This window comes from Parasteatoda tepidariorum, chromosome 10, assembly GCF_043381705.1.
Source record: "Parasteatoda tepidariorum isolate YZ-2023 chromosome 10, CAS_Ptep_4.0, whole genome shotgun sequence".
Lineage (NCBI taxonomy): Eukaryota > Metazoa > Arthropoda > Arachnida > Araneae > Theridiidae > Parasteatoda > Parasteatoda tepidariorum.
Genome location: NC_092213.1, coordinates 87384244 through 87398057, shown reverse-complemented (window position 1 = coordinate 87398057; position 13814 = coordinate 87384244). Strand labels below are relative to the sequence as shown.

General features: G+C 28.7%; 1 protein-coding gene across 3 annotated transcripts in view; it reads right to left on the bottom strand.

Annotated features, from left to right (window-relative positions):
* Positions 1–13814, bottom strand: part of LOC107448392 (Mau2 sister chromatid cohesion factor) — a gene marked incomplete at its 3' end in the record, with an annotated part of 57020 nt that overhangs the window by 33309 nt on the left and 9897 nt on the right. For 2 of the 3 annotated variants that reach the window (XM_071186579.1, XM_071186580.1), the window contains 5 exon segments: positions 1160–1235; positions 7878–8033; positions 10771–10893; positions 10978–11073; positions 13503–13568. In XM_071186579.1, the coding sequence (XP_071042680.1) occupies positions 1160–1235; positions 7878–8033; positions 10771–10893; positions 10978–11073; positions 13503–13568 (517 nt within the window). 3 annotated transcript variants of the gene reach the window in all.

Below are 13814 nucleotides of genomic sequence, written 5' to 3'. Positions count from 1 at the left end.
TCAATGTTAGAAACTTAATTAAGTATTTGATGTATCCTAGAATTAATTATGATCGAGATTAAACTTAATTCTAAATTGTAGATATTTATTTTATTTTATTTAGATTATCAATTGTTTAAGTGTATTGAGAAACACGTGCGACATTATGGATAATGTCGAATTTTATTAAATCTTTCATCATACAACGCAATGTTAAATCAACTCCGAAACAATATAAATTAATAAAATTTACCTGTGACAAAAAAAAAACTTTTGAATACATATAAAAAATTTTTTTAAAAAAACACTACTTATTTAAAATACAGAATAAGCAATAAGTTAAGTAAAAAAAAGCATTTTCATGGATTAATATTCGAGTAGCCCTTTTAAACTGGAAAATTCAACAGAGCTAGCATAAATTAGTGTTTCCCAAACTTATGACTTTTGTGTATCCCTTCTAAATTTTTCGTAACGCTGTGTACCACTATTAAAAAAAATGAATGCAATTTTTTAAAAATATGTTTACTTTTATATTTTGGTATAAAGTTTTGCTAATAAGTTTATTTGCATCAGTGAGAAGGATGATATTGTTTTTGTTGTAATAACGGTTCATCATAATTCGGTTCTCTCACGGTCAATTTTAGTCTGAGATGCGATTTCACAATCAATAATCTTTTCTTTTTAATTATTTTACATGAATGCTGAAAAAGCGACTTCACATAAATATGAAATTGGAAAAGGCAAAATATATTTCACAACTTTTTCTGTTAAAACTGGATACATATTTTGCATTTACAGCCAGAATGATGTTAAAGTACACTCCTCATGTTTATTTTTCAAGAAGGATAAAAATTATATTTTATAAATATAATCAAAATAAATAGAATTTATCACAAACTTTTGCTATAAAAAAATTGCACAAAAGTTAAAAGTCACAACTCGTTGTTGATATTACTAATTATTTACTGTTAACTCTACAAAAATAGCCAATAGAAAAATACATAATTGTAAATTTTCATGCTTTCTAGCTTTGTTTTCAAATAAAATTCTGTGAAATTTTTGTTTGTTGCAAGATATTTCGCATAAGAACGCGTACCCCCGCTAAACTGCTACCGTACCCCTGGGTGTGAGCGTACCTCACTTTGGGAAACACTGGCATAAATCAATAAAAGTGTATTACCTTCATCAGCATGTAAAGATGTAATCGTTTGAATGCCTTGTTGTAGCTGTTTCAAACAGGGTTTAACACTTTTTACCTAAAATTATTAAATAAAAAAGTAAGGCAACTTAGAAAATCTACCAATGAGAATTGTTGAAAAATTGCCCTGGATGAATTTATGAATGGTTTACATTATGAATGATTTTCTTTACTTTTATTTCATTGAAAGTTTCTAACGAAGAACATATTGATGAAAAATAATGAGGTTATTTTGTCATTATTAATTAAAATGAAGCTATTTGAGTTTAAATTATTATCTTAAAAAGTTTTCTTTTTTTTTCAAATTATTTGTTTAAACCAAAATTCAGATGTTTTGAACAAGAATTATTTTTTAAGAAGATAGCCTTTTGAAAATTCGTCATGCACGTATTTTTTAATGTTTACACACTTTTTAAAGAAAACTATTTCTCTTACTCTTTTTTGTATGAGTGTTTCAGAGTTGTTTTGCAAATACCGTCCTTAAAAACTATTTTCTTAACAGTTATCGAAATTGAAGACAAAAAGTATGTTTACATGGGGTCAAAAATTAATATTAAAGCAAGGTAAAAAGTCAAAAATACAGTCAGTATATAACAGTAAAGCAAATTAAACCTAGAACTATTACAGGGTGCATAGCCAAATCTTTCCAAAAAAATTAAGCACCTTTTAAGTACTTTTTACGCACACAAAAAGTATATTTAAGCACTATATACATTAACAATACGCAAAATAATTTTAAAAGACTTTAGATGATCATGAGAAAACAACTAGTTTCTGACAAAGAACTCTTTTCTGGATTACATTGGCTGTTATAAAATGATCGAGTGATTTTTCGGTTCAATATCAGAGGGTGGAAAATGAAGCCTGAAATTGAGAATAACTTGCAAAATGCAGCATAGTTGCACACGAGAAGGCAATAATCTCACCGATCCCAGCTCGGTAGATGCACATAAGGACTCACAAGTATTTCATCAAACATGTATAATGATTGTCACTTTTACACGTAATGAACCGATGGTATGCCAAAATGAATTTGGAAAACACTGAATAGAACAATGAGAAAAGCACGCTTTTGCATAATATGTGGCGAAAATAGACATAGTAATGAAAAAAAAATCTCATTTTTGAAAAGGAAAAATTAAACGCTTTTTAAAAACACCCAGGAGAAAAGCACCTTTAAGGGCTTTTAAATAACGAAAATAAAAAATATGCACCTTTAAGCACTTTTTAAAAACGCTACGCACCATGCATTATTAAAAAGACCTTTAAATCTCAATTAAACTTATTTTCATGCTTTAAATAATTATTGAAATTTGTGAAATCTCGCTTAAATACTAATATACAAACCCCAATATGCATACTTTGCTTTCCTATTTGATAAAGAGGTATAAACTGCAAATGACGTATGAACTGCAGTTTTTATGGAGTATTTTGATAGGTCACAGCTTAAGAATGTATACTACACTAAGATTATGGAATTAAATTGCCATAAAATACGTAGCACTCAATTGCAAATTCTTTATTTGAAAAAAAATTTTTTTTAAATTCGGCAAAACCATTCTACTTATGAGCACTGCGGCAGAATTTTTTCCAGTTATCTGCGACAGCACTAATATCTTTCTGCAAGATACTTTTTATAATAACAAACATATATATTACTTATTCAAAATAACAAAAGCGTTATGTTTACAAAAAAAAACTAGATAATTTTTTTTAATAACACATGTAATAATTTTTTATTCTAATATTATGGTTGATATTCTCGAATTTTGTGGGGGGGGGGCACACAAATTATTTCCTTCTTCACATTTTGTAAATAATTATCACAAGAAAAAAAATATAACTAAAAATCATGAAACCCGTAGTAGTAATTAAAAAGATCGAGGACAAAATTACGTGAACCAGGCTCCTCAGATGCGTGTTTCGAGATTACGTTGGAGTAATGAATTATGTCGCATAAAAAATATCGGATTTAAAAGCCATGGAGAAATCAATAACAATAACTGCCAAAAACTCGATAGAATTATTGCCTTAAAAAGTAAATGCTCATCTGCAAGATTCGAATTTTCCTTATTGTTTGAAATATATCAGGATATTTAAAATCCACATGAAAATCAATATCAATAACTGCCGAAAATACAATTGATTAAATTGAGAGCGTCAAAAAGTGATTATTTTAATGCATGATTCAAATATTACACACATTTCGGTAGAAAAGAAAAATCTTTCTGCAAGAACGTTCTGTTGCAATGTCGCTGCGATTCTGCCACGGGGCTTATGAACACAAATATTATTTTTTGTATTAATTTTTATTCATTTCTATAACATGAAAAGATGATGTTCAAAACCGTTTTTCACTGTTGTCAGTCTTATTTGATCACAAAATTTCGATCAAAGTATCTTTAATTAAAACACACACTTAGCAGAAAATTAATAAAATCCTTTTCACCTCTTATTTGAAGGATACTTTATTCAGTTCTATTTTGATTATAGATATATATTTAACAAAAATTTATGAAGATATTTCCAACTACTTGAATCTTGATAAGCACTACAAAATTTAGTCTTAAAGCTAAAAGTGGTGTTCCTTTATTATAATTTAAAGTATTCTCACAATATAATCTCATTACGCTACATTTTTTGATCAGGGGTCTGCCCAGACAATTTGTGACAGGTCCGGTTTTTGTAAAATTGTGAAAAAATGACTCGTAATTTGTGTACATAAAATAAGCGTTAAGTCACATTCTTTCAACCAGGGTCCTCCTTTTATGAATTTGTGCAAATAGGGTTCGGTTATTTCAAAAAACTTTTTCAAGAAGTTTCTAAATTGTAAATAGATACAAGATTATGCTCAACACTGTAAAATGATAATTAAAAGAAATTAAAATTTAAAAAATAAACAGCAATTGCTGCTACTAAATTAGAGATGCAACATACAAATCTTTGGTATTTAGCCTATACTGCTGAACGCAGAATATTAATCTCGGACGAATAAAGGAAGAAGCGTCTGCCAAAGACAAAACTTAATTCGTTTACATCTGTCTTTCTTGTTCTCGCCCCTGGAAAGGGTTTATTTGATTAACAAAACAATAATGAAGATAAACAAATTTGTGAAGGGTCTGATTAAAAGAAAAACCATTTTTTGAAGAGTCCATTTTTAAGTTCAAATATTTCGTGAAGGGTCCATTTTTAAGAAAAGATATTTTGTGAAGATATGCTGTTAAAGGACCCAAATTTCTTCTAAACAGACCCCTGTTGATAAACATTAGTTATCAATTTACAATCATTAAACAAATAACTAAGACATGTTTAATATTATGAAATTTTATTTTAAGTAAAGCTGTGTCTAGTCAACATGCAATTAGAATATTAAATACATAATAAATAGACAACGGATAATATGCAATTGCATACGTGCATATGCAATTGCATATGCACGTATGCAATTGCATTTAGCACTTTTTAGCACTTTTAGCACTTTTTGCCATTTGTGCATATAAATGCATAAAAAGGTATATTTGCTCTTATAAATGCATATTTTCAAGGCTTTTACCTCCTAAAACCATATCACTATTCTTTTTATGTTAGCATAAGGAACGCTTTAAATTTTGTTTTGTCGTTCTTTATCACCTGAAAGGGTCAGCTGGATTGATGTTGCTGGGGGTGATTGCAATCATGTGAAAAAGATGTAGAAATGAGGTGTGTGTCGGGAAGGGGGGGTACAAAGGGCGCACCCAAACAGACATTCATCATAGAAACCTCAGAAAGGGATGGTCAGATATTCTATGGAGGGATGTCTTTTCCTGGAATAAATAATTGTCAATCTGTGAGGAAAAAATAAGGCTTCTGTGGTAGGTAGAAAATGACCTCCCTTTCCCGTGATTGATTAGTTAAAAGGTGGAGTGAATACATTTTCTGAGAGAGCTGCTATTCTAACGTATTTTGATAGTTCATCCGATAGATAGATAGTTTCGACATCCATCAGTTGAATACGTAGGTAGTGAAGCTTCGAACGTGATTTTTGACTGCTAAATTTTGTAATAAGCCAAAAATTAAGTCGACTAAATCAAATTTAATGAAGACATGGATTTCAGACTATGGGAAGGACTTTACGATCGATGGGGAAATAGTATTTTGTGTGATTTGTCAAAAACACATTTCCTGTGGAAAAAAAGTACCAAATCGATCAACATATAAAGACTAATGCTCCCTCCGCGAAGAAAAAGCAGAATACAAAAGGATTTGTTCAAAGTTTATTAGCTATTCCTGTTCAAGCAGTTAAAAAGGAAAGTGATTTTTCTAGTGATTCATGAAAAGCCTTAGTAAGCAGCAATATTCCTTTAAAAAAGTTAAATAATCCAAACTTAAGACAGTTTTTAAAAAAATATTGTACCAATCAGATCATTCCCGATGAATCAACTTTAAGAAAGAACTACCTTCAACCGATATATAACGAAGTACTGGATGATATTCGACGAGATATTGGAGATGGCCCTATATGGATTGAAGTCGATGAGACAGATAAGTGCGGTCGCTATATTGCTCATTTTATTTGTGGAAAAATGGATAATATTCCTACTTGACAACATCTTCTAGCAAGCAAACCCTTGAAAAAGTTGGTTTGTCAATGATTCTATCAGATTATTATGGCCTGATAGAGATGGTTCTGAAGATGTTTTGATTTTTGTCAGTGATGCCGCTCCGTATATGGTCAAATCTGCAGCAGCACTGGAAATTTTTTATCCCAGAATGCTTCATATTACATGTTTGGCTCATGCTGTTCACAGACTGGCTGAGACTGTTCGAGAAGTATTCTCCTCTGTGAATGATTTAATTTCTAGTATCAAGAAAGTTTTTCTCAAGGCACCTGTGCGCATAAAATTGTATAAAGTAATGCATCCTGATTCGCCCTTACCTCCACAGCCTGTGATAACTAGGTAGGGTACATGGATTGAAGCTCCACGTTTTTACGCTAATAATTTTGATGCAATAAAGTCAGTTGTAGATGCAATTGACAGCTCCTGTGCTTCTTCAGTTTATGTCACAAAAGAATTACTACAGGATATCTCCTTGCAGAAGGACTTAGCCATAATTGACACTCACTTTTCTTTCTTAAGTGGAGCAATAACAAAGCTCGAAACACGAGGTCTTCCCCTGGCTGAGGCCATATCCAAAATTGAAAAATTCCAGACTCAGTTGGGAAGAAAGTAAAAGAAAAATGGTATTTCGTTCAAAACAAAAATTCGGGTTTTGCAGCAGTGAAGAAGATAAATGATTTTCTTAATGGAAACGGAACTGAACTTCCAGAGAAAGTAAAACCAATGAGTACGAAATTGTACAAGTTTTGTCCAATAACATCGGTTGACGTGGAGAGGTCATTTTCTGCTTTCAAAATGATCTTTGATGACCGACGACATCAATTCACCCTTGAAAATTTGGAAAAACACTTAGTTGTGTATTGCAACAAAAATTATTCAGTTTAATAAAATCTTTCCGGAAAATGCGATGATTTTTCTTCTCTCATTTATCATACTTCAGTTTTAGGCTTTTTCTTCAGAAATGTGTAGATTCAAGTAAGAAATATTTTGATTTTCTTCCCTTTAACAGAAAAATGTTTTAGCTGTGTTTGTTGGAAAAAGTAAGTAGTAGTATTTAAATAAGTTGAACTTTTAATTTCTATTTTAAATGCATATTTCTAGTTTTAAGAGCATATAGTCAAGTTTTTAGTGCATATTTTGTCCGTTTTTTAGTGCATATAATCCGCTGTCTAATGATAAACATATAAAATAGTAGAGCAAATATAAGGAATTAATTTTTTGTACTGTTTCTACGCAATTTCTTAGGCCATTTAAAATTTATCTATAGTAACAATAATTATGTGGATAAAATTGCAATGATAATCAAACAAAATTACTAGATTTAAAAAAAAATTTAAAATTAGAAAACGTTATATAAATAAAATTAATATGGGAATTTCATTTATTGCGGATTTCATAAAAATTTCAGGATCCATTCATAATTAAGTATTTTTTTAAATTTGATACGATTGTGTAACAAAAATGATTGCGCATAAATCGTCAGTGTTAGTGAAAGAAACATTTCTTAGTAGTACATCAGGGTTCTGTCCAGGCCAAACTTACTACCGTTTAGCCGTACCTTCACAAATTCAACTGTAGGAAAAATTTCACAAAATATTTTTTTTTAAATTTTATTTCGGTATTCCATAAAAAACGATAAATCCATATTTTTGTGCTGATTTTTTATATAATTTTTAATTTTCACAAATTATATCAAAAATTTTCACAAAATAGGTGCCTCTCAGAAAAACCTTGACAGACCCCTGTACATGATATGCAAAATTTTTTTTATTGTACGAATTTTAAGTTAATATTAAAATATATATATATATATATCTGTGTAGTATCTATCGGATGGACAGTAATTGTTTTCTATATCGATAACATAACTTAATTTTAAGATCATTCTTTACCAAACCATCATAATATTTATAATTAAATTTTCTTATAGTGTACTTTTACAAATATATTAATTTAGAAGAAAAAAAAACAGAACAATTTTTCTGATAATTCTATAAGCTTAGAATTATCAGAACAATTTTTCTGATAATTCTATAAGTTTAGAATTATCAGAACAATTTTTCTGATAATTCCATAAGCTTAGAATTGCTAGGAATAAGCACCTGTCCTGCAGTGAGGTAGTGGCAGACTTGCAAAACAAGGAAGAAAACCTTGAGAGCTTCCTTCTGGGCTGTGCTACCCTGCCAGTTTTCCACTAACTGCCCAGCCAATGAGAGCACTTGGTGGACCTCCTGTAGCTTACGGTCAATCATCAGCAGCTACAAAGATTTCATTGTCAAAAAACTAAGCATCCACAATAGTTAATAAAATATTTTAAACAGTTCAAAACAAAAATTTAATCATATCATATATTTATTTATTTACAATTTCAGTTAAAACAAAATATACATATTTAAGACTTGTTTAAAATATATATATAATTACAGCAGGATTAGAAAATAAATTGATAAATTATTATAATGAATGCTAAAGATACGTCGTAAACTATTTTAATTTATTTACTAGCTAAACCTGTGGAGTGGCTTAGAATTGTCTTACTTTTATGATAATAACAATACGTACAAATAGATGCAACAAAATGCATTATTCTATTCATCTTTGAATTTTACTAAGATAGGAAAAATTTTCACTTCAGCACTAGAAAAGCGAGGTTTCTTGTTGAATTCTAAAAGTAATTCACTGAAAATAAGGTGATTTCCTGATGTTTCATAACATATATTATTTTATTTATTTAATCATTAAGGTCAAAACCTGCCTCATAGGAGAGTAAATATTGTAACTTATATCTAGAATGAGGGCAAGAGACGATACTTTGAAATAGAAATGTTTTGTAACCAAATTACTCAAAACTAAACTAAATTATAGTTTTAGATGTTAATAACTAGCTATAAATGTTTCGATTTTACATGAAGAGGGGAAAGGAAAGAAGAAGCTCTGTTTGAAAACATTTTCCAGCTATTATGAGTTTGTGTCATAAAATGCAGTTAAATAAATGAAACTCTCAAAGCAGTATGTAAAAAAAGAATTAAATGCAATATCCTGCTAGGGAAATCGCATGTCCAGGTTGCAAAAAAAGGAAAAGAGGGGGGTTGTCATGGACCGATCAAGACAAATTTAGGCCCACTAAATTCTCTGGGCCCCTTACAAAATATTTCAAAATTAAATTGCTGAAGTTTACATAATATTTTTAGTAATTAGTCCTAACAACAGAAAAGAATCTATTGAACTGCATGATTCAAGATTCTAAGAAATTTCGAAAGCAGACAATTGAAGATTATTTTCTATGATAAAGTATTTTGATAGTAATTATTTTCTGTAATTATTATCCTTAAAACTATATAATCTGTAATTATTGTAAATCTGTTATTTTTTTTGATTTATTTTTACTAATTTTTGAGGCCCTAGGCCCTTGCCTATTGGGCCCAGGCGATAATCAGGCCCTGGGGATTGGTAAAAAATAAAAATAAATTAGAGTTGTGTCTTCAGTTTCATTAATTCGAAGAGTGTTGTTCATTTACGGAGAATGGAAGGTCAATTGCCTAAACAAAGAAAATATAATATAAAAAGTCATAACACATTTTCCCACTGACTTCCAATGATCCTTGTTAGATTATTTTTTTATGCAGATTTCTATATCAAAAAATAAAAAATCTAAGAAGGACCACACTGGCCCTTTTCGACTTTCTAGGTATACAGTGATTTTCTTTCTTTCTGGACTTAAAACACTTTTCGGACAAATTTTAATATTGACATAATTATTTAACACCTATATAGTATTTATATACTCTATAGGTAATAAACTTTTATAATAAAGAAAAAACCTAGTTAACAAATATAATAGGGAAAGAAACATCCTTTAAAAGTTAATTTAAAAATATTTTAAATGGTTTTAACAGATTTTTATATCAAAAAAAGGACCACACTGGCCCTTTCTAATTTTTTAAGTATACAATAATTTTCAGTCTTTCTGGACTTAAAACATTTTTCGAACAAATTTTAATATTGACATAATTATTTAACACCTATATAGTATTTATATACTCTATAGGTAATAAACTTTTACAATAAAGAAAAACCTAGTTAACAAATATAATAGGGAATGAAACATCACTTAAAAGTTAATTTAAAAACATTTTAAAAGGTATATAAAATTACATTACATAAATATTTTCAAACATAAAAGTACATTTTTAACCAAGAAAAATATATATGATCTCCTGATATTGAAGAAGAAGCAAATTTCAAATGTGGGAAATTTTTTAAGAAACATTCTGATATTAAAATATTTTTGATGTAGACGTCAGTTTTAAAGTTATTTTATGTCGAATCCTTTAATTTTACGTCAATTTAAGGAAAATTAAAAGACATGTAACATTGTGTTTGAAGATGCATAAGATAAGCCCTTTGATTAAGATTTCAAATAAGTTTTGGAATCATTATATTTTCAGTCTAGCCTTTTTTTTTTGACAATTTTTAGCTGCAAAGGAAACGATATATTTTTTTAAAAAATAACATACTCTTATGAGTGAATAAAAACATGTTTTTGTTTCTTTTTTTAAAAAAAATTATGAATTAGTTTTAAGGCTATTAAATTTTAAAATAGTTTTGCGCTGTTTCAAATAAAATTCAGTTCTAAAATACTTTTTTTTTTAAATTTAAAAAATTTGAATTTTTTTATATAACTAGGCCTGAGCCTTATTTTTTTAAAAAATATTTTAATTAGTAAATTCTAAAGAAGATTAAGTTGTTCTAAATGTTAATTTTTTCAGCTAATCACCTAAAGAGCATTAGTTGCAAGAATCACAATGATGATAATTGATAATTCTCAATGACTGTCATTATTTTTCTATATAAACAAATCGATATCAATGATATACATTCAAAAAAAATTTGACAAAAACCTCCAAACAATTTGAGAATTTTATAAAAATAACAAAATGGAAATTGAATGATGTAACATTAATAAGGCCATGTAAGAATATATGAAGTGCTTACCATTCCTTTGCTCAGTAAGAAAAGTATTCGAGTGTAATGTGCGCCCGAAAGATGAGCGTATTCTGCACCAACTCCTAAAATATTGCAAGCAGAAGTGTATTCCTTTTCGGTAGCATGAAAATGCTGAAATAAATTTTTTAAAATTAAATAAAATAAAAGCAGTAATAAAAAAAACACTTTATAGAGAGAAGAAAAAAAAATTCTTACAGCAAGCTGAAAAAGCAATCTACAATGCCAGAACGGTGACTGCTGTGAGATTTCAACTGCTTTACCAAGCATTGATTTAGCCAAATGCAACTGATTCTGAAAAAAACATAAACTTTGTACTCTGAGTTTAAGGTTATATTGAAGCACAACATTATGAATGTGCAGTCACTTAATTGCATATCGGACAATCGATCGCATAACCACGAGTGCCGAATTGTTCTAATAATCGATCGAATAATTGAATCATTCCATAAATTTTAGATCATGGTGCATAACCAGATTTTTCAACAAAAAATAAGCACCTTTTAAGTACTTTTCAAGAACTCAAAAAATATTTTTAATCACTTTCCAAAAAAAAATCATGATTAGGATCTGAGCAGTAATATAAAAAATAAAAAAAATTCTATCGTTTAAAGTTCTTAATTTATGAACATAAAATTATTGAAATTCAAAAACATTTTTAAAAAAATTTACGTAATCATGATAAATTAACTAGTTTCTGATAAATATTGTAGAGAAAATTTTGAAAATCATGCATTTTTTGTAAGTTAAAACGACAATCGATATGGCAAATCAAAAAGTCTCTTTTTAAAGGATAGAAAATTAAGCACTTTTTACAAACCCCAAATAAAAAAAAAGCACTTTTAAGGGCTTTTAAAAAATAAGCACCTTTAAGCACTTTTTAAATACGCTATATTACAGTTAAATCCTGCTATAGTGAACTCCTGGATATAGCTCCCGTCCCTCGTTATACACCTATAATGTCATTTTCGTGAACATAGTAAACCAAAGGAAGAGAGCATATAATGAACTTTTTTTCTCTCTTCGACTAATTTTTTCCCTTCATTTTTTTACAGTAATTTTGAAATTTCTACTTCAAAATAAATACATATGCCAATTTTTAAAACCATGTATAGCATGGAATATAGCAAGAAGCATTTTTTCTTGTTTGCTGCTTTTATCTCACTTTACCATCCCTAAACAATGACGAACACCAGCAGATGTTGCACCTGCAAGGGGACCAGTGGGGTCAATATTTATTTCCTATTAGAGAGAGTGCATTGGAATGCGTAGTTATTCATTAACGGTCAAAGGGGTGGACACTAATCTGTGAAGATAAGGCACTGATTTCAACTCGTTTTTATTCTCAGTTCAGTTAAAGAATCCTGCAAATAAGTGTCACAAATTAAACTATGGCGAGCAGCAAATGCAAAACATTTTTCATTGAAGGTAAAATGGACATAAACAGAAAAATTTAAAATTGCCAATATTCGCAATCAAGCCAATATTCGCAATAAAAATAAAAGGTTAAAACATTTTTTGCTACTACATGTTATTTTTCCGTCATTTATTTAAATAATGCGTAATAAAAGGAGGAGTTTGGAACCAATAGTTAAATTGTCTGAGGAACGAATGTAGTAACTCCTGATTATAGTAAACCGAAATCTCGGTCTCTTGAAGGTTCGCTATAGCGGGGAATAAAATTTAGTGGAACTTGATTATTTTATACAAGGTATCTGCTACATTTTAGATTTTCAAATTCATGACTAACCCCAAGAATTTTTCACGATTTGACGAAGTTACTGTATTTTTCGACAAAAGCCCGAAAATAAATTTTAAAAAGTATTATAATAACATTAATTGAAATGATGAGTATAACCAAACCTGTTATACTCTGCATCTTCATATTTATAGATTTTAAATTTAAAAAAACAGAGTGAAGAAAGAATTGAAGTAATAAAATAGCTGAAAAAAATACAAAAACAATTTTTTCTCTCTTTTACTTCTATAGAATTATATTCTAAAGATACTTTCCTTGTTCCGGAAGGAAAGAGATATTCTTGATTTCTCTGTTCTTATTTTGGAATAAAAAAAATTCAACAACGACTGGCTTGCTAAAGCAAAATTTTTAAATTGATAAAATAAAAAAACAAACAATTAAATAAATATAAAAAATTCTGAAATCACAGAAGTTTGAAAGCTAATTCACTCTAGAAATGATGCTTTTTCTTCATTTTTTGAAAGAACACCATAATATTTAGAGAACACAATGAAAACATTTTATATTTTAATAAAATATGACTGTGAGTTGGGATTTTGTTATTAATTCAGATATTCTATAACAGTATGAAATTGGGGAGGGGAATATTCCATTTTAAAAACTTGATTTACCATGATTTTTTTTAAAAATAGTAAAAACCATGACATTTCATGACAAATTGTGTTCAATAACAAAATCCATGACTTTCCAGGTGAGCAGATACCATGTTTATATTAAACCAATCATAAACTTCCTCTCTTAAACTATTTTTTATTTTATTTAAACTATCTGAAATTGGTGTCTATATTCATAAGATGACATGAAGTTTCATTTTAATATATAAAAAAAAAAACACGCAGATTCCTCATTCTAAAACATGCTTCTGCTGCATCCTTACACAAATGGCAAGACACCACACAAAATCAATTTTAATTTTAAATGCACAAACAAAAATAATAAATATGATTAAAAATTAAATACTTACTTTCTTTTCATATAGATCAGCCAGTACGCTAGCTGCTTCAAATTTAACATCATCAAAACTACTTATCTGTTTCAAATTAAGAATTACTATCAAGCTTTTGAAACAAAAACAAAAATATATCTAAAGCAACCTTTTTATATTAAATCATTTAAAAAATTAATGAAACTCTATTAAAATATTTTTAGATCTAGACAACTAATATAGTTGACAAATATAATCTTACAAAAACTAGGTTCATTACAGCAGGATAGTCCCAGAAATCTTTTTTGGCAAAAAATCATACTGAAATGACAGATGATCCAATATATATAT